The following is a 26,571-nucleotide window of genomic DNA, read 5'->3' on the forward strand; positions in this document are numbered from 1 at the left end:
TCCCTAATCTCTCCTTAAAAAAAAAAAAAAGACTTTATTTATTTGTTAGAGAGAGAGTGAGCACAAGCAGGGGGAGCATCAGGCAGGAGAGGGAGAAAGCAGGCTCCCCGCGGAGCAGGGAGCCCAAGGCAGGGCTCCATCCCTGGATCCTGGGATCATGACCTGAGTGGAAGGCAGACACTTAACCAAAGGAGCCACCCAGGTGTCCAGCCCCCCCACCACCTTTTTTTTTTTTTTAAGTCTAACTCCTACCTAAGTCAGTCCAATGTATTCATTGGTTTGTGTTTCCTATGTCTCTTAAAAAATTCTCTTTGTTTTAAAATAACTTGAGGCTCAGAAGTTGCAAAGACACCACAGAGTGTCTGAAGGCTGTGTGTTTAAATTTGCAGATTCCATCCACATCCCTCTTTCTCCTTGCATATCATTATACAGAAGTCAGGTGGTCTGGCTGTAGGGTTTCTAAGAAGTGCTGCCTGCATCCTTGTGGAGTCCTTTAGTATACCCTTGTCCTCTGAAGTCCCAGTAAAAAGTAGTCAAGCATTCTCACACTTTGATCCCAGGTTAAATTTTTTGGCAAGACTATTTCATAGATGTTCCTGTGTAATTCCATCAGGAAGTAACACCCAACTCCATTCTGTGATATTAGTGCCCATTAATAAAACTGCATAGATCGGGCTCCTGGGTGGCTCAGTGGGTTAAGCCTCTGCCTTCGGCTCAGGTCATGATCCCAGGGTCCGGGATCGAGCCCCACATCGGGAATCTCTGCTCAGCAGGGAGCCTTCTTCCCCCCGCCCCCCCGCCTGCCTCTCTGCCTCCTTGTGATCTCTGTCTGTCAGATAAATAAATAAAATCTTTTTAAAAAAACTGTATAGATCAATTCGTTCATGATAGCAATGTCTTAGAAGAACATTTCCTTTTTTTTTTTTTAAAGATTTTATTTATTTATTTGACAGAGATCACAAGTAGGCAGAGAGGCAGGCAGAGAGAGAGAGGAGGAAGCAGGCTCCCCGCAGAGCAAAGAGCCGGATGTGGGGCTCGATCCCAGGACCCTGAGATCACGACCTGAGCCGGAGACAGAGGCCTTAACCCACTGAGCCACCCAGGTGCCCCCATTCATGATAGCAATGTCTTAATCCTATCATTTCTTCTTAATTTACTAGCAGGAATATATTTTTTAAAAGATTTTATTTATTTATTAGAGAGAGAGAAAGCGTACACGTGAGCACAAGCAGTGGGAGAGGAAGAAGCAGAGTCCCCTCTGGGCAGAGACCCCATCGATCCCGGGACTAGGATCATGACCTGAGCTGAAGGCAGATGCTTAACCAACTGAACCACCCAGGTGCCCAAGGAATACTTTCATAATGAGAAATTCCTCTCATTCACTATTTGATTACTTTGTTGTAAATTTTATAAAGACAAGATGAATTCATAAATTTGTAAAAAAAAAAAGAAAATCAAATTCCTTTCTCAGCATCCTCCGAAAGTGAACAAAGAATTTAAAAAATATATCATTATGAATTATGGATTTTGGGAGCTCTTGGGTGGCTCAGTTGGTTGAGCATCGTAGCTCAGGTCTTGATCTCAGGGTTGTGAGTTCAAACCCCATGTTGGGCTTCACATGGGCATGGAGATTACTTAAAAAAAAAAAAGAGTTATGGATTTAAATGGTTGGAGATTTTCAATTCATTTGAATTATTCCTATTGATACTCAAATCCTTTTTTTCTTTTTTGCTAAGAGAATTTCTTCAGCTAGGCTCCAAAATTTTTTGAGAAGATGCTCAAATGTTAACAGTCTTTTTGCTTTTTGATACATTTGCTTGTACATTTCCTGCTTAGGCGTGAAACCAGCCCTTTCTCCAAAAAGCCTGGTTCCTTTAGTAGGAATTGGTATTTAAAAACCACAGAACAGATGCTAGAATTGCTCATTGCTACTGCACTGGTCATTGTTTCTAGGACTTTTCAGTGGACAGCATGAGGAAACGTACTTTTTAAAGCAGAATGCATTATGAACTTCCGCTAGTCCTTCTGATTCAAATCTAGGCACACAGGGTTCTGAATAATTGCCCTCACCGACCTCACATCCATCACTCCTATCTGAAATTCTTGGTTCCCAGTAGTACTGACCTAACACACACATCTGCATAATCTCACATTACATACATTAAAAAGTCTCAGACTAACAATGCTAACTCACTCTACTATCCAGAATAAAACCACCACATTTCACATATTCTGTTTCAATATATATTGGCATCCTGTACACCCCCTTCTTAAATGATAGTACCTTACACACGTTTCTCCATCTTGCTTGATGGAGAGCACGCCGTCGCAGTATATAGAGATAGTCCTTGTTCCTTCGTGGGGTCCAATCAGGAGAGAGGAAGCACACAATAATTTGAATAGAGTTTAATATAAAGAATCACTAGCAATAACTGCGGATTGGTGTGAGGGATTGGCCAGCAAAAAGAGAATGCAAGAATAGTAAGAAACAAGGAGTAACCACAGCCCCCCAACCAGGGCTATGACGTCGGAGCCCACTCTGTGCCTCAGGATGAGATCTAGACTGTTGGAGGAGGCCGCCTTTGGCTCACTGGATGGCAGAGAAGTCAGATGTCGCACTGACGGAACTTGCTGGAAATCTAATCTACAGGGTGCTGCGGAAAGTCCCCCACCACCACCACACAAGGGATCTCACTAGAGGTACTTTTCTACAAAACCACTCAAGGGGGTTGTAAGGAGAAGCTGGTGGATACTGGTTACGTTGGCCAGTGTGCCCAGTAAGGTGTGGGCGCCGCAGAAGCCCTGGGAGCTACAGGAGCCAGAAGCCGAAGAGCTCTTCCTCCCGCAGTGTCTCTCCGGCACCCTCTACTGACAAAGTTTAGCATCACGCCAGAGAGCGCACAAAAAATAGAGGGCTCAGATCCATTTTCAGGGATCGCGTAATGAAGTTTGAATTTAGAGCCGAGATAGAATGCACTGATAATTGGCACAATATACGATTTTATTCACTCAGTCCCCTATTTATGGACATTGTATTTCTAGTCTTGCTATTACCAATATTTAGCAGGATTCTGACCAAATTAACTGTCACTTGTTCGCACACTTAACCTTTGTAAAAGTCCAGTGCAGTCATCATTTTTAAATGGCTTATGATCCAGTAGAAAAGGTGAAATTATGCAAATACATGTAATGCAAAGTAGAATTTCCTGGGTATCCTCTCAGTTCTACCTAAATTCTGAGGCTTGCGGCAAGCAGGAAGGACTTAAAGAAGGTATTAACAATTCAAATAAACCTTCAAGACAGTGTAGGGGAAGTCCGTTTCAAGAAGATAGAATGCGAGCTGAGGGGTCCGTTTGGTGATACTGCTGAGTTCAGACACAGCCTAGATTTGCTGCAGCTAGAGTAGATGGGCTCAAAGCGTGGTTCCTGGACCAGCAATATGACCACCATCTAAATTTTAAATCCCCACCCACCACTGGGAACAGGTGCCAGCATTCTGTTTCAAAAACCCGCCAGGTAAGGGGCGCCTGGGTGGCTCAGTGGGTTAAGGCCTCTGCCTTTGGCTGGGGTTATGATCCCAGGGTCCTAGGATCGAGCCCCGCATTGGGCTCTCTGCTCAGCGGGAAGCCTGCTTCCCCCGCCCCACCCACCGCCTGCCTCTCTGCCTACTTGTGATCTCTGCCAAATAAATAAATAAATAAGATCTTTTAAAAACAAAGCAAAATAAAAAAGACCAAAAACCTGCCTGGTGATTCTGATGCCTGCTCAGGTTGGGAGCCACAGGCAGAGGGTATCTGAAGCAGACTGATGAAGTATGACTTTGGGTCGTGCGCTTCTATTGGTCAGTCTAATAGGGTTCTGCATACGACGTACATTATTTCTTTACCAGGAAATATGCACGGTTGTACTAATGTAAGTTCTAAAACACATTGGGAGTAAGTAGGAAAAGAGAAAAATGGGAATACAAGCTCTCCCGTGTTCTCCCAGCACCCCACGTACCACTCGACCCTCCCCCTGCGGAGGCCACGCGGGGAGGTAGGCTCCTGTTTCAGGTACGCTCCTGCCCGCACCTGGTCCGAATCAGCCAGGCAAGTTAGGGCCCTGGGCAGGGAGGGACCACGTGACTCAGTCCTGTTGGGTCTCCACCACTCGGCAGTCAGGGAAGGTGCTGCTTTGGGGGAGAGGGAACGGGTAGGCCGCCTACGTGCCTGCCGCGAGGTTTTCCTGGAGCAAATGGTCTTTCCTATCGCGATTTTCTGGCAACAGCCCAGCCAATGAGAGACACACAGTCCCGCCAGTGGAGAGAGAGTCACAACCTAGCCAAGGGGAGAAGTCCACAGAAGTCCACAGTCCAGCCAATGGACACGGTCACAGCCACCTAATGGGGGGGCACCATCCAGCCACCATACTTCCAGTTTCCCGTTCCCTCCAATGGACTCTCTGTTTACAACAACCCCCGCCCAGCCACCCCCTATAAAAAGAGCCTGCGGCCCTCACTCTCCGCACGTGCTTGGGGTTCCGGCGGGAGCCGTGCGGCAGGGCTGGGGACTCTGCTCACCCCCAAGCGCCGCGTCTTCACGGCCCGAGGACCCCGCGGTGTTGTTCGGAAGGTTGACGCTGTACCGGGACTGCACTGACTCTACAGACCAAACGCGCAGAATTTGTCTTTTCAAGGCACGAGCCACTTCAGCTCCAAGTGTGAACCAGTGTCTCAGTCTTGCAGGGGCTCGTCCGCCCCGTGCCGGGTGTTGGCGGACCTTCGGGTACCGCCCATCTCTGTCAGCGTCGTCGTTCGCGAGCGGTTCTGCTTGCGGGGCACCGGCTTGGACGGGCGTCCGCCTTGGGCTCGGGTCGTGGCCCCGGGGGCCGGGGAGCGAGGTCGGGCTCCCTCTGCCCCTGCTGCCCCCGCTTGCCCCCGCTCGCGCTGTGTCTGCCTCTCCGGCTCGTCAGATGCTAAAGGCTGAAGCGACTTTATCTGAGCGGGAACGACCGGACGAGCGAGCACGGGCTGGGGCGGGGGGGGGGGGGGGGGAGGCAGACACCCCCGCTGTGCCTGGAGCCCGATGCTGGGTCCGGAACCGCGGGATCGCGACGGAGCCGAAGGCCGACGCTTCACCGACTGAGCCACCCGGGCGCCCCTTTTATCAACGTTTTAAGCGAGAGGTTTTGCGGCATAATCCACGCTTCCGACTTTGTGGGGTTCAGTCACCCCAGACGTTCTCGGGGGCGGCCGTCACCAGCCCAGCTTCCCGCCCGCAGTTGAGGCGCTTCCCCAAGACCCCCCCCCCCCCCCCAGTCCGCCGAGCTCCGCCGCTCAGCTTCCCGCCAGGACATGGGTAAGCTGGCGGCCCCGCCCCGGAAGTAGGGCCCGCTCGCGCCCCAGAGCCCGGAAGTCAGCCGCAGCCCCGCCCGCTCCGCGGAGCCAGGAAGTCAGCCGTCCCGCCCCCAACCCCGGATGTTGGCGGCCGGCGACCTGCCCCAGGTTCCGGCCCTGCGCCCGCGCCGCCGGGTCCAGTGCTCGGTAGGCGCGGGAGTCGGGCCGGTGTCGCGGGCGGCCGGGGCGGGCGAGGCGTTCCAGAGCCGCGGGAAGCGGGCCGGGGGCGCGGGGCCTGGCTGGGGGGGGCCGGCGGGTCGGGCGGGTCCAGCCGCAGCAGGGGCAGCCCGGGGGTGGACCGAGACGCGGGACTCGTCGGTACCAACCGAACCCACCCTTTACTGTCGTGAGTTTGACTTGACTGCGCCCCAGTCGGAGCCCCCGGACCCTCCGCCGCACGTAGCCTGTTGTCCGAGCGGCCGGAGACAGACCACGACGAGACTCGGAGTCCCTTTCTCGGGGGCAGCACAGGGCGGTGCGGGCCCTCTGATAGATTCTGCTGGGGTGTCGGCAGCTCGGATGCTGCCGAGGCTTCCGAGGACTGCGGCTTCCGGGTAGGACGGGACAGCTGATGGCCAAGCGCTTGTGGCCGCTTCGCGGGTACTGGCTGGGCAGGTGGCCCCCGTGCAGTCGGCATAACTGAGCAGAGAAGGGCCTTGCAGAGGAGGGGTCCCTGGGGGACCGAAGAGACCGCCGTGGACACAAGCTGACCGGCTCGCAGGCTGGTGAGGGGCTGGGCGCTTGTGTGCAGGCGGCGGCGAGAGGACTCCAGCCACGGTGTGTTCTGCCCTTCCCCAGCGCGTCCTGTCCGGAGTGGTGCGCGCCCAGACCAGGGATGTACATGCAGGTGGAGTCCCGCACCAGCTCCTGCCTCCATCTGAAGAGGGCTCCAGGCATCAGGTCCTGGTCTTTGCTTGTTGGTAAGGATGTCCGTATTTCCCCCCCAGGTTAAAAACCTAATTAAAAAAAAAAAGAAACTGTTCTGTTCTCTTACCCCCAAGTATAGCAATTGCTTTGTTACTTTGTATCTTCCCAGCTTTTACCCTATCTGCACTGCTTTTGACCTTCATGAGTGCTTTTACATGAGGATCTGTCCTTTTCCCACCACTTAATATCTTAACGTTAATATTGCGCATGTTCTTCTGAGTTCCTCGTGTTCCCCTTTTGTTTGCTTTCATACATCTGGTTGCAAGTGTATGTTAGAGGCTCTCGTGATGGGCCACAGTTCATTCCCGTTTTTCCTTCGTTTCTCTCACCGTCCATTGGAGGGTCCTACACTGCAGGGGCAGTGGCACGGTGTTGACGAGAGTAGCTGTGTGAAGAGTGGTGTGGCTGTGCCCTCCGTGGCATGTCTCTGTCCATCTTTCCTGTGACCCTGCATGTGGCCACCTGCCTGTTCTGCTTCCCGCACCACACTACGGTTCTTCATCCCACACCACGTGGAATGCTGTCTGGCTCTGGCTCTGGCTCCTCAGGTCTGGAGCCTCGGCCGGAGGAACATCTCCGGGAATACTGTGAAAGGCATTCGCCATGTTTCAGAGTGTGCTTCCTGGCTGTGTCCCCGACTTCTAAGCCTGGTGGTCTTCTGTCCCCCACCCCCAGCCATTTCTGGCACCGGGAAGGGAAGGGCCTGCTCGTCTGAGCCCGTGGCTCCTGGCAGGAAGGGACTCTGGACTCGTGGGGGCCAATAGGGAGGTACTTGCTTTCTTTTCTCTTTGCAGGAATCTTATCGATTGGCCTGGCTGCTGCCTACTACAGTGGAGGTGGGTGCATCACCTCCTCCCCCTCCCGCAGGAACTTCCGTGGCTGTTTGGGAAATAGAGAAAGAAAGCGAACCCACCATTTGTGGTGCTCACTGAGGCCCAGCCTTTGGGGCCAAGGCACCTCCACGCAGGTGCAGCCCCAGCTTGTGTGCTGGCGTTCCCCTTCTCCTTCAGGATTTTATTTATTTGACAGAGATCACAAGTAGGCAGCACAGCAGGGAGTGGGAGAGGGCGAAGCAGACTCCCTGTGGAGCAGGGAGCCTAACGCAGGGCTCGATCCCAGGACCCCCGGACCATGATCTGAGCTGAAGGCAGAGGCTTAACCCACTGAACCCCCTGGTGCCCCACCTTCTTGTATCTGAAGCACTCTACCGCGTCGTGACACATTCTTCCGAAAAGTGCTCTCTGTTTGCCTGAGGCCGCACTGCAGGCTGAACCACACTTCAGCCGCCCCTGCACGTCCCTCCCCCTCCACCATCACACACCAGGCTGTGACCTGCAGATGCGGGTCAGCCCTGATTCCTGTATCCAGTAGACACTGGAGGGAGACACTGGACACAGAGGGCACACACAGCTGGCTGGCATTTCACACGTGGTTCTGCATAACATGGCCAGCAGTGTCGGGTGGCTGCCCTGGGCTGGGGTCAGCCAGCCCCAGAGGCCACCCCTGCCTAGTGTCAGCTGGGGAGGGGCCCCCCCCATGGCATGTTGGTCTGTGGCCCTCTGCTGCTGTCCCTCACCTGGCTGTCTGCTGTGTTTGCTCTTCAGATAGTTTGGGCTGGAAGCTCTTCTATGTGACAGGCTGCCTGTTCGTAGCCGTGCAGAACCTGGAGGACTGGGAGGTAAGGCCGGCACAGGCAAGAGCGTGAGGGTGCAGTGGGGGTCACAGCAGGGGGAAGGGCTCTGGGGCCTCACACGCCCCATCCTGAAACTTGACCTTACTGGTTTCTGCGCCAAGGAGTCTTCTTTTCTCCTAGAAGCTTTTCATGACGATTTCCACTAAAATTCTTTACTCCCTAGTGTTGCCATAGCCCAGGACAGAATGAGGGCCAGTGCTCTCCCCTGTGGGTGGGTCTCTTCACCATGAACCACAGGACTTGGGGGCTCTCTGACCTCCAGACTTTAATCTCCATTCCTTTGCTTGATGACCTCACTGCTGTACTTCTCTTTCCCTTGGGTAGAACATCTGCTTCCACGCCCCCTCTCTCTGTACACCCCTGGCCCCGGGGGCCCAACAGATGGGAGTCCGAGAGGGTGTGGCTGTAGGTGTTGGCCCTGGCGGAGCCGCCCGTGGCTGTCCGTGCTGGGTGTCAGCTGGGTGTCCTCTCAAGTGTCTGCTCTGGCCAGTCTGGGCCCTGGAAGTTCCGTGTGCGGCTGGTCTGCATGCACAGAGGCTGGCAGCTGGGTGATCCCCTCTGGCCGGTTTTCCAGGAAGCGGTCTTCAACAAGAACACCGGGCAGGTTGTCCTGAAGACATTCAGCTTGTATAGGAAGCTGCTGACTCTTCTCAGAGCCGGCCACGACCAAGGTGAGGCACGTGGCGCAGGCACACGGGGTGTGGCAGGAGGCTGCTGATTCCAGACTGGATGGAAAGTGGTGAGCAAGACCCAGAGACCAGGCCCGAGACCTAGAAATGGGGTGGGTCAGAGCTGCCCGCTGAGTGACACAGGGTGCCCCCGGACACTGCCAGGCAGCCTTGAGCTCAGTGGCCGGCCACTAGGCACCAGGAAGGCATTTTTCAGCCATTGGGGGAAGATAAAGCAGAGAGCTTAGCCCGTCCTTGGTGTGCTGCTCACGAGAGTATGGGCAGGCCTGCCAGGGTGACCACAGGCAGGCTGCTGCTTCTCACCTGACGGTGCTCTCCTGTGCGCACAGCCAGCCTGTGCGGGGGTCGCTGGCCCCTGTTGCCATCCTCTGGAGAGTGGCCCCAAAGTGCTGTGCCCAGCACACAGGCGGGAAGGGCAGGCGAGGAGGGGGGACCACTGACTGTCTCCCGCCACGCCCCGCAGTGGTGGTCCTGCTGAATGACATCCGGGATGTGAACGTGGAGGAGGAGAAAGTCCGGTATTTTGGGAAGGGCTATGTGGTGGTATTGCGGTTTGCAACAGGCTTCTCCCACCCCCTCACACAGAGCGCAGTCATGGGCCACCGAAGGTAAGCTCTGGGCAGGTGACTTGATTGGTCATAGCTGGCTGGCTGTGCCCCTCGCCCCCAATAGGTGGCCCCCACAGTGGACTGTGTGGCTGGGCCCAGGGAGAGGACTTGGAGGAAGTAGCCCCTGCTGCTAGGGGAATATTGGGGAGTCCCCACAGGGGACAGAGGGGTCTGGGAGTCATAGGTGATGGGGCCCAGAACAGAAGGCACCCTGTCCTAGAGGGACCCCTGGGGGTGCTGGAGGTGGGTGGTCCAGCAGGAGAATGGCGTGGTCTTTGTGGCTGCCTCAGGGCTGGCCGTGGTAACCTGCCCTTTCTCCCGCGGCCGGCCTGGCCCAGTGATGTGGAAGCCGTCGCCAAGCTTATTGCCGCCTTCCTGGATCTGCACCGCCTGGAGAGTCCCGTGGAGCTGTCTCAGAGCAGTGACAGCGAGGCTGATGGCCCGGAGAGCCAGAGCTAATGCCCGGAGAGCCCCTGGCCTTGGTTCCATGGGCCACTGGCAAGCCTTCCTCCAGCGCCCGGCTGTGTCTGGCCCCAGGGTGGGACCCTCTGCCATTCCTGCTGTTTGCTTCTGCCCTCTGAGCAAAACCACAGGATGGACCTTTTGCAGGCTCTGAGCTGTCCAGGGAGGGCACAGGCCTCAGAGCTGCCTCCTGGCATCAGAGGGCTGGCCCCAGCCTGGGCAGTGAGGCGGGGGGACTCTGAGGGCACACACACCTCACTGCCCACCAGCTGCGTGGGGATCGGGTCTCTGAAATGGGACACCCAGGGAGGTTTGTCAGTACTGGCTCCCCTGCAGCTCAGCTCCCCAGTGACAGTAAAGCTTCAGCAGGTATGCACAGTGCCGGCAGCTGGGTCAGGCTCAGAGAGCGCCAGGAGGACGCCCACACTGGCATGATGTCCCTGGGGATCCCAGTGGGCCCTGCCCCACATGCTGCAGCCCTTCCCTGGCTCAGTCCCCTGTGCGGCTAGAGTACGGTGCTTGCCCAGGGTCTGCAGGACCCAGGGCGGGCGCTGAGGGTCCCACCTGGCTGTGTGCACTGCAGCCACTCCCAAGGCCTCCCCAGCCCGCACACAGCCCTGACCAGCCGGGCCTGCCACTGGGCTTGCGCAGGGTCGGAGAGGCCCCACACAGGGCCTAGGCCAGGGTGGCTCCCTTAGGAATCCAGGCAGGACGTGGGGCCCAGGGCTGCTGCAGCAGCCCCCACAGAGGTGAGGCAGTGAGGGCACCTCTGAGCCAGCACTCAGGAGCTGAGCCAGAACAGCTAGGAAGCGGGGAGCCCCACCCCCTTCTCCAGAGAGGCCACCAACAGCTCTAGTTTGGGGAACAGTCATCGACACATGCCAAAGTTGGGTTTTTAAGTGGTAAAATCTGAAAGCTTTCTTTTTCTAAAATAAAGTATGAAATGCTGTCACTGGTTTCTGGCGTGGTCACCCCGACTGGAGGGTGCCCTGAGTTGGAGGGACCCGTGTGGCCAGCTCCCCTCTGCCTTGGCTGGGCTCGCAGGGTGAGGAGGGTCTCGGGACCACGGGTGTGGGACGCGCGCTGGCAGCGAGTCCGACTCCCACCAGCAGCGGTTCCGGCTCCCGCTGTCCGTTGTATTTCAAGCGCACAAGTTCCACACGCGGATCGGTTGGCAGGCCTCAGCGTGTCTTCCCTGGACCTCGCCACTCGTCCTTCCCAGCGAGAACCGTCTGCTCCCTGGGTGTGGCCTGTTGCAGGGAGTCTCGGGTACAGGGGGAGGCGGGCTGCCGGCGCCAGGATGGACACAGCTGGACGGGGTGCCTGGCCCGTCCCCTCAGGGGTCCTGAGCCACGTGCGGCCTGGCGCCAGCCGCCTCTCTAAGGTCCTGCAGCAAGGCCTGTAGCCGCCTCAGGCTGGGCTGCACGTTCTCCTCCAGCCACTCCTCCACAGTGTCGGGATAGAAGACACGATGCAGGGCGGCCTCCAGCTCCCGCACCATGGCGCTCCACCTGGCCAGCAGGCTGAGCACCACAGCCGGCAGTGAGCCTGTCTGGTGTGCACCCCTGGGCACCAGCTCACAGCCTGTGCACGACACTCATGTCCTCAACAACCTCACGGGTCGCTACGGTTCTGTGCCTCAGTTTACCCATGCAAAAAATGGCTATCCGTGCCCATCTCACAGCGAGACAGGAATAAATGAGTCGTTACATTTCAACATCTGAAACTGGAATGCGCTCTGCTATCGGCCGGCAGGGTCTGTCTCTACGCGTGAGCCTGTCAACACCTGACCATGTCTTCCACTCAGTGAGGACACTGCATCGGCCTCAGCTCAGAGCCGTGAGCCATGAGAGCAGCAAAGAGGGCTGCTGGCCAGGAGGGGCCCTGGGCCCTGGACCCTGCCCGGGGTGAGTCTCACCCTTTTAGGCTAGGAATGCCCTGGCTTCTTGAACACATACAGCACAGCTGTTTCAGCCAAGTTGATTCACTTAAGAACTCATGGCTCAAGACCTAGAAAGCTCATCTGGGTTCAAAGCCGGAAGCCACAGAGGATGTGCAGCCCTGGGGGTGGGCACTGCCAGGAGTGGGGGCAACTAACCTGAGCGCCTGAGGCTGGATGTGCTGGACCATGACCGGGTGGATGAGCTTCCGCCTGCGGTGGTAAGGGCTGAACCAGCCGCTCACGTACCTGGGGGGCAGACCCACGCATGCAGGTGCGCCCACGGCGGCTGGCCAGGCAGCCTCGGAGGCGGGGGTGGTTAAGAGAACTTCTTTGAAAAACCTTAAAGAGTCTGGTGGAACATGTAATACGCTGGTTCCCCCCAGAAAGTCTTTGTCTGGGACGGGCCACGCTCTCCCTGTCCTGTTGGGAGTGTGGGCTCAGCCCCTGCCCACTCACCTGTCCCTCTCCAGCAGCGTGTCCACGGAGCTGCGCAAGTGGAGGCTGACATGCGTGACGAGGGCCAGGATATCGCTGCCAGGGAAGGAGCCGGGCCCCTCGCTGCACGAGAGCCGCCATGCTGAGCCGGGGGTCCAAATGTGAGGGGAGAGGCAGGGCCGGGGACAGGGGGTTACCTTGTAAAATCAGTTACTTCTAGGTTTGAAATCCCGAGAAAGTTCTCCACTTTTGCTTTAACGTCTTCGGTAAACCCTCCTGCAACCAAGCACAGACAGAAGTGGTCAGAGGGGCCTCTGGAGAGAGGGTGGCAGGGCCCCGGCGCCACTGTGCAGGCCCAGTGGCAGTGACCAAGGAGGTCAGAGTGCATGTGCTGGCCCAAGCAGACCTCGGCCACGGGGCTTCGTACGAAAGACATGAAACGGGCTCACTGTGTTAAAAATGAGAAAACGAGGAGAAGCAGCCTCGCCATTGGGGGAACCGTCAGCCTGTGCTGCCCGGTGCGCCCACAGCTGTCCCGGACGTACGCAGGACCTGGCCACTGCGGTTTCTCAGACGCAGAACATTCCAGGACAACTGAAACGAGCCAGTGAGGCCTGCATGTACCAATGTGGACCGGGCTCCGTGTCAGTTTGTCGGGAGCAGCCGGTGGGGCACGAGGCCCGGCTCGTCTCCACAGAGGGAGGAGGGCTGCATGGCAGCGGTGCCCACCTCAGAGGCGGGGCAGCGGAAGCCAGCACCCAGGTCAACACCAGAGCCGGCTGCAGTGTCCGCACGCCTCTGTCTGAACAGTTCCCGCTAACCCTTCAGGAGGCATGACGCATGGGGAGGCTCAGTGTCCGTCCGGGAGCCAGACCCTGCTTTCCTCGTGCCGTCCCACCCTTGTGCCCCACACAGCCACAGACCCACGCCCTCACGGACAGGCTGTCACCCCTGTGAGCCCATATCTCTGCCCATGTGGGGAGCTTGGCTGGCTCAGGGCACCCGGGACGAACTGCTCTCACAGGCTGTGTCTGGGGGCCACGGGGCGGGTGGGTGGCTGAACCCCTCTCCACCGGTGAGCATGATCACAGTCCTGCTCCGAGGAAACGCGATGGGGGGCATCTACCCTCCTGCCGCCCGGGAGGAGCAAGGAACCGTACCGTGTAGGAGCGACTGCAGGCAGACGGCCAGGGATGGGATTCCCACGGGAAGCAGCTCGCACAGCACGGAGAAGTGGTCATACCTACGTCCGGGGGAGAGGGCCGCTCAGCTTCCACTGCCCACCTGCATGGCGGATGCCTGTGCGCTCTCCCGGGCACACCGGACCGGCCTTGAGATGCTCCCACAGGGCTGGCTGCTACCTCGGGCCGCGTCCCACCTGGAGGCCCTGCCTAGGTTTGCTGCTTGGGGTGGACAGACTGACTTCCTTAGTAAGTTCTCTGACTTTGCTCTGGGAGACCTGGGGGTCAGCAAGGCACGGGCAGGGGCCTCCAGCTGTCTACCCCTCTGCCCTCCCAATTGCAGGGGTAGACCTGTGGCTAGGACTTGGCCAGGAGCCAGGGTTCACTTGCAGCTCACTTTTCAAATAGGGTGAAATCCCTAAAGAGAGAAAAATCTCTCCTTGCGCTGGCCACACGTGAGACACGTCTTGTGTGGCCCTAGAGGCAAGGCTGCCAAGGGTGCGGAGGTGTGTGGGGGCTGGGAGGACCAGGGTGCATCGCCCCAGACACCCTGAGTGACGTCCCCTCTGCAGGGTTTGGGGGATGGCTGTGGGGGTGTTAGGGGCCCAGGCTCCTACCCTCATAGGAGCACCAGCCCCTTCCCAGGAAGGGCTGAGCAGACGGGCCAAGGAGGGGTGGTCTGTTCCAGGCCATCAGAGCTGCTTGGCCCCTGCCAGGCAGGTGGGCGCCGCCTCACCTCTGCCAGCCGGTCAGGACGATGCCCTGCAGCATGTCCGCAGGCCCACAGGCCGCCACCTGCAGCCACTGCACATTGTTCCTGAGGTGGTGCTCGATGGGGGTCAGGGCCTGGCTCACCCCCGTGGCCCCCTTGAAGGCGCTGGCAGCCCACAGCCGGAGAAAACCACACTTCCGGTACTTTTCCATGAGAAGAGCTAGGCGGGAAGGTGAGTGGTGTGACAGGCCCAGTCCGAGGAACTGAGGCTGTCAAGCCTGGACACGGCGCCTGTCGCGGACCGGAGAGCAGGAGGAGCCCCCAGCCGCCAGCTCGAGTTCCAGGCAGACTGAAGTCTCAGCGAGATCAGAGACGCCACCCAGATGCTCGTGAGGAAAACAGCAGACAACATGGGACACCTCGGGAGTGATGTGGGCCGGGATGGGTGCCCCTGTGGCCCTTGGTTGGCCGAGCTACCTCAGGGAGGGGCCTGCAGGGAAGCGAGGCAGCTGGCAGGGTCCTGATGAACCAAGGGACAGAGGCCTCTGCACGCCCCGGCCAGGCAGTCAGGGCTCCAGGGTCTTAGGGGCTGTGGTCCGGGTACTGACCTTTGCCATGGACGTCTAGGTCGGCCCCGTAGTCCCAGAGCACAGGCTCCACGAGTTGCGGCAGCCCCGATGCTGGGGGCAGAGAGCGGCTGTGAGCAGAGAGCCATCACCCTGGCCCCACAGCCCCGCGGCCCTGCAGCCCGCACCCCCCCACCCCAGCCCCAGTGTTACAACAGAGTGCACGCTGACTAGCTCGGGAGCCTGGGCTGTAGATGCAGACTGGACACGGCAAATACTGCAACCATGGGTTTGGCCAACTTTGGCAACGAGCAGACTGAGTTCTGTGAAAGGGGAACCCCCAAGTCGGGAGCCCCAGAGTTTCCTGCGCGGAGGAACCACTCTACGTGCTGCGGTAGGGGCGCCAGGACCGGGTGCAGCAGGAACACACTACCACCTGGGCTGGATTCTGTCTCATCTTATGAGAACCCAACGGCCACACTGGTCGGGGCTGCCTCCAGGACACCTGGCCTTCAGAGGCTGGGGCACTGGCCACACTCTGGGCGGGGGCTCTGAGTGGACCATGGGGTGCGTCTCTGGTCTCAGCCCGGAGCCTCAGATGGAGTGAGCCCTGGCAGGCTGGAGGGGCTGCTGTCCTTGACCAGCAGCCTGTGTAAGTAGCCACAGCGCCTGCAGGGTTGGCCACGGGGTCCTATGGAGTCAAGGCGGCTGGAAGCACTGGACACTCCAGGCCCAGTGGGACCCCTTCCCCACCCTCCTCCCCCTGCTGGCCAGGCCCACCAGGGCCCCATGGCTACTCTCGGCTTCAGACCTACCACTCTGCACTCCCTGCTGGGGGAATGGCATTTTGCGTGAGAAAGTTTGGAGAGTGACTCTAAGGGGGTGGCCTGTAGTGAGAGCTCTGGGGGAGGGGCCCCAGAGTCCGCTCCCAGCAGCCACTCGCCTCCTCACTCCCGGCACCAGCGGCCCGGGGGAGGCACCACCTGCTGACCTGAGAGCTGGTCCTCGGGGATGGCCCGCAGCATGTCGTCCCACACCAGGGGCCTCGTGGCAGGGTGCTGGGCCAGCACGTGGCAGGCCACTGCCTTTATGTGGGACAGACACAGTCTTGCTTTGGTGTTACGTTCCTGCTGCAGCCACCGTCTCGAGGCCTCGCCCTCGCCAAGGTAATAGACCTGGAAGGAAGCACAGGACGGGTCTGCCCGGACTGCCCAGCCCCACAGCGGACACACTTGGGAGAGACTGGCCCAGGCCACATCGGCCAGGATTGCAGTGGCAGCTGCCCGTGCAGAGGAGTTGGTGAAGGGGGCCCTCCTTCTTCCCTGAGACCTAACTTCTACTCCAGGCTTCCTCTAAGCATTCACAGTAGCCCGAGGGCAGAAATAACCAAGGTGCCCACCAGCCAGCAAGCAGATAACCAACGCAGGGGCTGGCTCTGCCGCTGCTCAGGGGTGGACAGCATGGCCATTTCAGGTCATAGCCCAGCCCTCGTCCATCCCGCAGGGCACCCCTTGCTGTGCTCAGCAATACAGCTTTGCCCACACGAGGTCACAGGTCAGCTGCGATAGACGCCCTCACTGGGGGACATCTCCTCGGCCAGTTCTTCTTTATCCTTGGCACGTGGACTATTTTTCTATGTAAGAAACTACCCCACAAGGTGGGACAAGGGCCCTTGAAGAGAAGAAGAGAGGCTGCTGTGGTCTGGGAGGGACACACCGGGCAGGCGAGGCCCAGGGGTGGACAGAGCATCAAAGGACCCACCTCGTCGCAGCCGACATGGAACCACCGAGCGCCCGGGTGCAGCTCCATGACCTGGCTGACCATGGCTCCCACCAGCGCCAGGGCCTCTGCCTCATGGGGGTTCAGGGTGTTTGGGAAAAGTGCCACTTCTCGGAGGTGAGTGAGAGCCTCGTGCTTCAGCACAAACTGCAGAGATACAGGAGGTGACAGGAGAGGACACTGGGATGCAGAAGCCTGCAGCTGACCCAAAGCAAGGCTGGCTCCAGGTCCCCCCCAAGGGTGCTGGGGGACCGGGCGGAGCCTGTGGCTGGCTCATGGCCCTTCTGCCAGGTCTACCTGGGCCCAGTGAGAAAAGTAAAAGCCAGGCTCATTCACATTCAGATGGAGCGGCCACCAGCCTGAAATGTGATGGGTGACTGTGGACATGAGAGCCACAGAGATGACACACACTCTCCTCACACCTCGGCTGACCGGAGGCCACACACACACCCACAGCCAAGGCAGACGGGGCACTGGCTGAACTCCCAGTGCCCCCAGCCCATACCACAGGGTAGGTCCTCACAGCCCCAGGCCACCGTGGCCCAGACCCTGGCTGAACACCAGCCATGGAGGCAGAGGGGTGGCCCCTAGGAAGCCAGGCCACAAATGCATGTATGAGTAGTTAACCGAAGCATCAGCGGCCGCACAGCCGGGGGACAGGCTCTGAGACTGAAAGCAGTCTATAACCAGCTGCAGCGAAAAAAGTCAGATTTGCAATATTATCTGAAATGCCCAATTTTCAACCAAAAATCATGAGATGTGCAGGGGCGCCTGGTTGGCTCAGTGGGTTAAAGCCTCTGCCTTTGGCTTGGGTCATGATCTCAAGGTCCTGGGATCAAGCCCCGCATCGAGCTCTCTGCTCAGTGAGGAGCCTGCTTCCCCCCACCCCTCTGCCTGCCTCTCTGCCTGCTTGTGATCTCTCTCTGTCGAGTAAATAAATAAAAAAAATTTAAAAGATTTTATTTATTTGAAAGAGCGAAAGCAAGCGAGCACAAACTGGGGGGAGGGGCATAGTGAGAGACTCAGGCAGACTCCCCGCTGAGCAGGGAGCCCGACGTGGGGCTCGATCCCAGCATCCTGAGACCATGACCAGAGCCCGAAGACAGATGCTTAACAGACTGAGCCCCCCAGGCACCCCAACCTCAGCAAGGTTTCTTACAGATGTACAAACTGGGTGGAAAATAAAGCTCTTATTACCCGATTTTACTTAAGAGTCACAGTGAAACAACAAGAATAAAGACAAGAAGTTACTGACAAAGGGACAGATGCATACGTTGATGGACAGAACAGTTCAGAAACGGACCTTCACAAATAAGGTCAAGTGACTTCTGACAGGTACAGAAGCAACCCCAGATTCCAGAGTCTAAAGGAAGGATCATCCCTCAGTAAGCGGTGCCGGCCCGACCGGCCATCTCAGCGGTCATGCACTATATGCAAAAAAACAATGACCCTCACTCTAACCCTCACGCCTTACACAGAAATTAACTCGGCATGGACCATGACAGCAAGTGGAAAGTGTGCGAACGTAGAACTTTAGAAGGAAACAGGAAAAGTCTCCGGGAGCCAGTGACTGGCGAAGTTCTTAGAAAGGACACGAGGAGCAGAGCCCATCGAAGCAAAACCGAGAAGCCACACGATCAAAATCAGACACTTTTGCTCTTTGAGGTCCTCAGAAGGACTGAAAACGCAAAGACCAGACCGGGAGCAGATGCTGGCCAGTCGTCATCCAACAGCCCTGGTATCCAGACTGTCCAGAGAACTGAAGAACTCAACAGTGCCGAAGGTCAAACGTGCAAAGTCCCTGTAGTGATTTCACCAGAGGGAACATCCTGGTGGCAAGTAGGTGCACGTTAACGGTCTTTCTCCAGAAGAAGCCAACCCTGAGGACACCCTGGCCTTGGGCTTCTGGCCCAGAACCAAGAGGGAGCTCACTCCCGGGGGCTCAAGTCACCTGGTGGAAGTCCTCTGCTGCAGTGGCCCCAGGAACCAACCCGACTCGGAGAGCAGCAGTCAGGGAGCGACTGGGAGAAGGGGTCAGAGCCTTGGGGAGGGAGGGCCTTCAGGCAGGTCAGGCGGTGGTTCACACAGGGCTGGAGGCAGAGGGCTGGCGGCCGCCGACCCGAGACAGAGGAGCAAAAGCAGCAGGGCGCACGATGGCCTGAGTGCAGGGGTGTGAGGGGCGCAGGACAGGGCAGAGGAGCCCGCATCTGGGGGTCATGGAGGACAAAGGGGAAGCAGGAGAGGACATGGCATTGTCTGCACAGGGAGGGTCTGGAGAGGAGCCGTGGGGACCGCCGCCACAGCCAGCGGTAGCGACAGGACGGCTGCGAGCAGAAGCAGTGGTGTGGCCGGGAGCGGGGGCCAGGAGAGTGCGGGGTTTGGGAGGGAGCTGCTGGGGCTGGGAAAAGCCGGAGTCAAGGAAGACGGACCAGAACCTGTCGCTACATTTAACAACTTGGGGGACAGCGGGGCCCTGGAGGGACCTCTGTGGACTGCAGCCCGAGGCGGCGGGAAGTGAGGAGCCCAGGGAGCACGGCAGGGTGTGTCACCTCCGGAGGCCTAAATGCGGGGGACACGGGCAGGGGAGAGGGTGCGTGAGCGGACGTGGACACAGCTGCTCTGACACAACTCGAACCTGAACACGGGGAGGGGCTGGCCACAGGGCAAGCAGGTGTGTCCAGTGAGGAGAACCCAGAACCGGCAGCCATTACGTCGATGCTGTGTCTAATCTGCGGTCCGTCTTTTGTGCAGGTGTGAAAACTATTTCTGAAGATCACATAGGAGCCTGGGAAACATCTCCAGTGTTAAGTGAGGAATGCAAGTAAGAAAGGAAACCAACGTGGCCCTCAGGGCTCCATGGGATCAGGCATCCCCCCCGCGCCCCGCCGCTCCGTTCCCTGGACAGAGGATGCTCTGACCTGGAGCTCTGTGCTCTTCCGCCTCCTGCAGGGCAAAGCTTGACAAAGAGCTGCTCCCCTAGTGGCTAGCCACTGCCTGTGGACCCCCGAGCCCCACACCTGGCACCAGGTAACTTCTGTTCCTCCCACTTACCTCCATGTGTCCAAATGTCTGCACCAATGGAATGACCTCTAGCTTGTTCAGTGTAGCCAGATGTAGGATCTCTTTGATTTCGGGGGGGCTGGGAGACAAAGATCACCCAGAGGTTCACTCCAGCCCATTCACACCAGCCCCTGTTCACACGGGCTCCTGTTCACACTCCCCCCTCCCTCGTCAGGTTCGGCGGTGCACCCTCCTGCGGAAGCCAATCTGCTCACTATTTCCAAAAAGCTCAAAAGATATTCCTAAGACTTAAGAGAGGGCTCCCACCTAGAACTGGGGGAAATGATGCTCTGTTAGGTCCTCAAGTAACAGTTTGCTTTTTACCAGCTATTTTTACCCAAGCTCTGTAAGAAGCTAAATCATTTCATAAGAAACTGGGCCATACATGGAATCATATTCTAGAACAAGGGTTGGCAGATGGGCCCAAGGACAAATCCACCTGCCCGTTTTCATATAACCCATTACCTAATAACTTGGTTGAGAGAAATCAGAAGAAGAAAAACTTTTCATGACATCTGAAAGTTCCACGAAATTCCTATTTCAGTGCCCACAGGAGGAATTTTACGGGAAATCCGCCACGGCTGGCTGCTTGTGCTCCCAGACTGCTCTAGCAGAGACCAGTGGGCTGCACAGCCCAAACTACGGACGGTCTGGCCCTTTCCAGAGAAGCTGGTGACCCCTTTAATAGAGGAAATTTAAAAGACCTTCAAGGTTACACTGGGGGGGGGGCCTCATCCCTGTGGGGGGTTAGTGACCTCCGAGACATCCCTGAGTCGGGGGGATGCTCTGGCGGGAATGTGGATGGCACCGGGAAGGGCCGGCTGCCTGCTCTGGCATGAGCTTCCACACAGGAATTTGTCTCAAGATGAAAGCGAGCTCCAGGTTCTGGGGGTGTGTCTGATCGTCTCCTAACCAGTTCTACCAGTGCACGGGCTCCACACAGACCCTTTCAAGCTCCACAGTATCCCAGCACTTGCTTCCACTTCACAAACAAGCAAATGAATAGAACATGTTTGTCGTTAGAAGAAAAACGGAGCGAGCAGCATGAAAAGAATGGAGACTTCCAGCAACTCCCTGCAGCGTGAACTCGAGACACACATGTGGGGCACGAGCCCCTCGCGCAGTTCTGACACGGAGCCGACCCTCCCTGCAGAGCGGCCCTCCAGCCGGACGTCAGCTTTTTCCTACCCTCAGGAACACAGAGCATCAGAACCTTTAAAAAATCCTCACCAATTTGATAGCCAGAATGGCATTTCACTTGATTTAATTCACTTTATTACTATCATATTGGTTATAGGCCATTTTTACCTTTGGGGGGGAATTGGACCAAATGTCCTTTGGTCATTTTCCTTTCGGGCTGTTACTGACTTACACGAACATCAGAACTTGGAAACCAAGCGGGGTGTGCCCACGGCCGCCACATCTGCGTTTACTGATTCTGACCCTCCGACCCCCTTTAATCTTTGCTTTCCTGGTGAGGGTCCCAACTGTGGCCTTAAAGAGCAGCATCCCCCTCCCCTTAATCCCCGCCCCCCGTCTCCCCATGCTTCTCCTTTCCCCAAAATGTTTTCAAATTCTCTCCAGCAAATGTATTTTATTTTTGTAACTAAGACATGAGTTTAAAAGCCAGGAGAGGGCTGCCCACCAGTGCCAAACCCTCGCCCAGCCTGCCCACACCGCCGGTGGCCCGGCTCTCTCCGTGGCTGGGGATACCTGTATGCGTGCTTGGCTCTCAGCAGCCTGAGGTGGCCCTCGTAGGGAAACATGTCTTCATACTCGAGGAGGAGCCCATTGGCGCCCAAGGCGTGGAACAGAGGAAAGACCTGGGGGCAAAGAGACACTGTGAGGAAGCGACTATGTGAAGGAGGGCGACAGAGGTGCCACACGTGGCCTGTCTTCCTGCCTGTGGACACGGGTGGTCGATATTCTCATTTCTCCTGGAAACACTGAGTCTGGAATGCGTACTTTGTGTCGCACCAATCAAACTCTGACACGGCAACCTGCTCGCTCAGCACGGGGGGGTGCGGGTCCTGTACCTACAGAACGGAGCCGTGGCTCAGTGTCGTGGTTAAGCCCGAGGCGGTGGGGGCTGCAGGTGGGCCGGGGGCGGGCTGCTCCTGGCTGCGCTCACGGGGCCTCCCCATGCTCACCCCCATTTCCTCCTCTACCTTTGTTTCAAAGGAGATGAGTTCTTATTCTCAAGGATTTTCAGGTCTAGTCCACATCTACCATACAGAATTATTTCCTTCCGGGGTCTGATGTCAAGTCTGGGGTGGAAAAGGGATCATGGGCACCACTGGAAGGGCCTCCAGCAGGTAACTAAACAACAAGCCCTCCCCGGACAAGGGTCCCTGCAGGTTCCACGAGACTTTTTACACTCCTGCTGACGTGTCTGTGGGAACTTTCCTTTCCCATGAGCATGCGGACCTTCGGGAGCAAGCTGGATGGAAGCAGGACAGCCTGGGGCCAAAACTTCACCGTGCACAACGCACCACCAACAGCTGACGCCAGCTACAAAGAGAGGCAGACAGGCTGGGAAGGAGTGGGCTAACGCAGGTCAGGCCGGCGGCTAACGCCACACAACCTTCTTCGCATTTTCCTACTTCCTCAGCCCCGTGGCCATCCGACCACCACAGCCTGTTTGGCGCTTTGGCTGTTGGGGCTGGTGGTGATCCTGTGCCGTGGGTGGGGGGAGGCTGTGGGGTGGGGCAGCCCGGGTGTCCCCAACACACACTCCTGCCACGTGCTGGGACGGGGAAGGTCCTCGCTGTAAAGCTGCACAAGTGGGCACCTGCATGCGCGCGCGCGCGCGCACACACACACACACACACACACACACACGGGGCGTGCTATGCCAGCCTCATGCATCTGTCCCCAAGACTCAACATCGTTTCCCCTAATTTCCCGCTTTCTGACTGGAGTATTTCTAAGCAAATCCCAGACGAAACAACTGTGTGTGTGTCAACACTTCAGTATACATCCCTGATGATCTTTTACAGAAACACGACCACACGCCAGGATCCCGCCTAACCAAATCTTCAGTGTCATTCCTGTTCAAACCTCCCTGTGCTGAGGCCTTCTCACATGTGTCTTGTTTGAGCCCAGTCCAGACAAACACTGCATCGTTTGAATAGATCTTTTAAGGTTCTCTGATTTTTAATAATCCCCTCTGCTTTTTAAATTTGGAATTTATTTGTTAAAGAAACCGAGTCATTTGTTTTGTATAATTTTCCAGGTTTTGGATTTGATGGGTGGTATTCTCACGATGTCCTGTAGTGTGTTTGCCCATTTCCTACTCTCGTGTGTGATGGTGGTCAGACATGAAGGGGGGATTGGACCCAGGTGTCATTCTTTGGGCAAAAGTACTTCACAGATGATTCTAGAAGTCCCAAGTCTGGCTGCCCCAGAAGACTGGTGTTAGGCTGACCAGTGCGCCCAGGGGCATCAGCCAGACCCACGCCTTGAACTTCTGCCACCTGGTTTCAGTGGCTGCTGACATCTCCGTGAAGCCCACTCAACGGGGGCTGCACGGGGTGGGGATCGCAATGTGGTCCTTCCTGCGGTCACTGGCTGGAACCCTACTTCCTCTGGGCCGTTAAGTGGTTGTTCCAGTCCTGATGCTGCTGCAGCCCGTTCTTGGTCTTGAGTCACTCACTCACTCCTTGGATGTTCACAATAGCTGGCCTGCGGCTTTTGTACCCGATGGTCCACTCAGTTGGATACAAAATCCCTCAGTATCTTAAATATGTTACGCCCTTGTCTTCTGTCCTAAAATGCTGCTCTCAAAGGACCTGATGCTGATCTGATTGTCCTTCCCTCACACAGAACTTGTAGCTTTCCCCCGTGTGCCCAAAAGAGTTGTTCACTTTCATTTTCTTTAAAGTCTGATATATTTAGTAAAAGACGCCTTAATGTCTACCATCCTTGGTATACAGTGTGCCCTCTTTCTTTTTTGAGGATTTATGTATTACTTGAGGAAGAGAGCACGTGCGTGGGGGAGGAGCAGAGGGAGAGAGGCACAAGCGACCTCCCAGCCCAGAGCTGGGACACTGACTCCAGGCTTGACCCCACGTCCCACGAGTTCATGAACTGAGCTGAAGCGGAGAGTCAGATGCTTAACCGGCCGAGCCAACTGGGCGCCCCAGCTCTGCCCTCTCCGTGTGCAGACCCAAGTATCCCTAGACTTCAGGGAACTGCCTCAGGGGTCCCAAGCACGTGTTCTCCTCTCTGGGCCCGCTGCAAACTGAAAACACGGCTACAGCAGCACCTTCCGCGTCGAGGCGGGGGTCTGTTCCCAGCTGACTTGAGACTCACGGCTTTGGCTCCCGTGCTCTCCAAGCCCTGTGAGCACCGCGCTGAGAGGCCGGCCTACCCGCTGGGAGGGAGGGGGCCCGCGTGCAGGACCAGACCCAGGCACCCAGGGGACAGCCAGGACAACTGCTGGGCACGTGGGACCATCCTGGACCATCAGGTGTTCCTAGTTGTCAGGGGACTGCCAACACGGGAGGGAGCCTGGGGCGGACTAGCCATGGAAACAGAAGGAACGACGAGCTGCCGCTGTAAGACCTTTAGTCTGGGGCGGTTGGCCCATCTGCTGCAGATAACCGAGGGGCTCCTGCTACAGGTGAGCTGGACCTTCTTTGCTTATCTTCTGTATCTTCCCATTTGTCAGGATGCGTTTATCCCTTCATGCGTGGCATTCTCTCTTTCCATACTTACTTCCCAATAGTACGCTTTCCGTGACACCTGCTCACTTCGGTTCTTCTCTCATCTGTCTCTCCGCCAGAGGCTGCCTCTTCCTCCATGCTCCCTACACTAGAACCTTTGCTCTGCTTTACTTTCCGTGTCCCAGTCCAGCTCCCCACGATTCTCTCCTCAACACTGTGTTCTTTATGCATGGCTCTGCCTTTCTAGAAGTTTCTGGAAGGTATTTCTGAAAGACTTAGGCCTCTCCAGCATCTTCTTCTGAGTCTTTCTGCACTGCAGCCAATGAAACCTCTCCCCCCTGCTCTCTGACGGAGGACCTGTACTTGCGGGCCTGGGTCTTCTGGTCTTGGACCTGTCAGAATTCCTTCCTCTCTCCTCCATCACCTCCTGCCTGGTTCCTATTCCCATATGGGTGGTATGCTGTACCACATGCATTTTGGAATTCACGGGGATACCCTCATACTTACTTTTGTTGAAGAGTGTATTAGTTTTCTAGGGCTGCTATACCAATGACCACAAACTGGGTGGCTTAATACGATGAGAATTTTCTCTTCCAGTTCTAGGAGTCAGAAATATAAAACATCAGGGTGTAGGCAGGGCGGTGCTCTCTCTGAAGGCTCCAGGGAAGAACCCTTCCTTGCCTCTTCCAGCGTCTGGTGTTGCTGGCAGTCCCAGCACTCCCTGGCTTACAGTCTCACCCCTCTGATCTCTGCCTCTATCTTCCCACGGTGCCCCTGTGTCTAAAGTTCCCTCTTCCTATAAGGATGTCACTTACTGGATTGGGGCTGCCTGACTCCAATGTGGCCTCATCTTACGTCCACTGTAATTGCAAAGACCCTATTTCCAACTGAGGTTACATTCATAGGTACGAGTAGTTAAGATTTGAACATCATCTTTTTGGGAGACACAATTCAGCCCACAACAGAGAGGCTGTGGGTCTCCTTTGCTGGGTTCCCTAACCCCTGCCTCCTTTTCCTATCCTAGTTGCTCTGTTCTATGAAGAGATTTGATGGAAATTCATAATGTCTGCTGCTGCCACCATCGTGCCCCTGCCTAGGACCCCATGGTTGTGCTCTCAGCACACATTTCTATAGAATACTGTTCACAACTTTGAAGACCAAACCCGAGGCAAGGAAGATTGTCTACAGGGAAAGGGGCACTTACCTCCGAGAAGTAGGAAACTTTTGGTGGAGCTCCTTTAAGGTCCAAATGAACTAATCGCATCTTAAATGGTGAAGAGCCTGACATTTCACTATTTTTCATGAAGTCATATAACAAAAATCTCTTGTCTGGGCACTTCTTCCTAGTGGAGAAATTCAAAGTTATAAATGGGCAAAGGCCCCTTTTAGCCCCTGCCCTTCCACTCTGTGTTTCCATTCCCACATGCCCAGTTTTGCGTTTTTCGCTGGGAGGAAACTCATTTCACCAACATGAAAATGAATCAAGAAGTCTCCTTCATGCTCAAATAAAGGGACCTCTGCCATTCAATGAGGATTTGCTCCTAAAATAGAAGAGCACTGGTTTCCTCATAACAGGGCTATGATCTGTAACAACACAAACGACTACAAAATAATTGTTTTAAAGACCGTCTCAAGGGGCGCCTGGGTGGCTCAGTGGGTTAAGCCGCTGCCTTCGGCTCGGGTCATGATCTCGGGGTCCTGGGATCGAGTCCCGCATCGGGCTCTCTGCTCAGCGGGGAGCCTGCTTCCCTCTCTCTCTCTCTCTGCCTGCCTCTCCGTCTACTTGTGATCTCTCTCTGTCAAAATAAATAGATAAAATCTTAAAAAAAAAAAAAAAAAAAAATTTAAAGACCGTCTCAAGTTGTCCATACTGTGCTGGTGAAAACAGGCATCTTTCAGGTCCTACAGTATGATGTTCTGTAGAAAATTTATCCTTTACTTTCAAGAGCATTAAAAGTAATTTACATTTCCACAGGGGAGGTCAGCTCCAGACTGGCTGTATGGAAGAAGACACTGAAAATTGGGTCCCAGTCAGAGAAGACTCTAGAATCTCAGACAGGCCACTGACACTTTGAAGAGCAAATGAGTCCCACGTGCGGACTCGCTTCTGTTAACTTAGAGGAAGGGTCTGGATGGCAGGGACGTCGCTGGGAAAGAGCACACCCCCCCCATTGTAAAAAACACAAAGGATCAGATGAGAAAAGTGAAAGAAAATCTCTGCATACGGGTACGGCTTGCGGGTGGGTCATTCAAACGACTCGCGCTGAGCGAGGACCCCTGCCCTTGCGGAATCTGGTACAAACCGGCGCACGCAGAACCAGCTCAACTTTCTAAAGCAGAAACCGTATTCAGAACAGTCTCAGCGACAAAATGCCCAGAGCGACGACCCAAGTCACCCCCCGACGGGCGGGTGGGTTTCGTGCAAACGCGTCCCGAACGCGGCTCCTCGAGCCGGACTGTGGGCAAACCCCGCACA

At 56.4% G+C, this 26,571-nt stretch overlaps 2 protein-coding genes across 3 annotated transcripts; one reads left to right on the forward strand and one right to left on the reverse strand.

Annotated features, from left to right (window-relative positions):
* Window positions 1–6,172: 6,172 nt before the first annotated feature.
* Window positions 6,173–9,886, forward strand: LOC125087663 (cytochrome b-245 chaperone 1). 2 transcript variants are annotated; one of them, XM_047708185.1, is made up of 6 exons: window positions 6,173–6,294; window positions 7,096–7,137; window positions 7,906–7,979; window positions 8,569–8,665; window positions 9,147–9,291; window positions 9,630–9,886. In XM_047708185.1, exons 1-6 carry the CDS (start codon window positions 6,210–6,212, stop codon window positions 9,748–9,750), a joined length of 564 nt encoding a protein of 187 aa, XP_047564141.1. In that variant the 5' UTR covers window positions 6,173–6,209; the 3' UTR covers window positions 9,751–9,886. The 2 variants fall into 2 exon arrangements, with proteins under 2 accessions (XP_047564141.1, XP_047564142.1); XM_047708186.1 differs by lacking the exon at window positions 7,096–7,137.
* Window positions 9,887–10,640: 754 nt separating this feature from the next.
* On the reverse strand, window positions 10,641–25,459 carry HEXD (hexosaminidase D). The gene is made up of 12 exons (XM_047708182.1): window positions 25,300–25,459; window positions 21,142–21,251; window positions 19,420–19,507; window positions 16,351–16,515; window positions 15,581–15,764; window positions 14,632–14,703; window positions 14,048–14,243; window positions 13,291–13,373; window positions 12,328–12,406; window positions 12,152–12,253; window positions 11,852–11,941; window positions 10,641–11,276 (listed from the first exon to the last, which is right to left on the reverse strand). Exons 1-12 carry the CDS (start codon window positions 25,396–25,398, stop codon window positions 11,090–11,092), a joined length of 1,455 nt encoding a protein of 484 aa, XP_047564138.1. The 5' UTR covers window positions 25,399–25,459; the 3' UTR covers window positions 10,641–11,089.
* Between the last annotated feature and the right edge of the window lie 1,112 nt (window positions 25,460–26,571).

The sequence above is a fragment of the Lutra lutra genome, chromosome 16, assembly GCF_902655055.1.
Source record: "Lutra lutra chromosome 16, mLutLut1.2, whole genome shotgun sequence".
In the NCBI taxonomy this organism is placed as follows: Eukaryota; Metazoa; Chordata; class Mammalia; order Carnivora; family Mustelidae; genus Lutra; species Lutra lutra.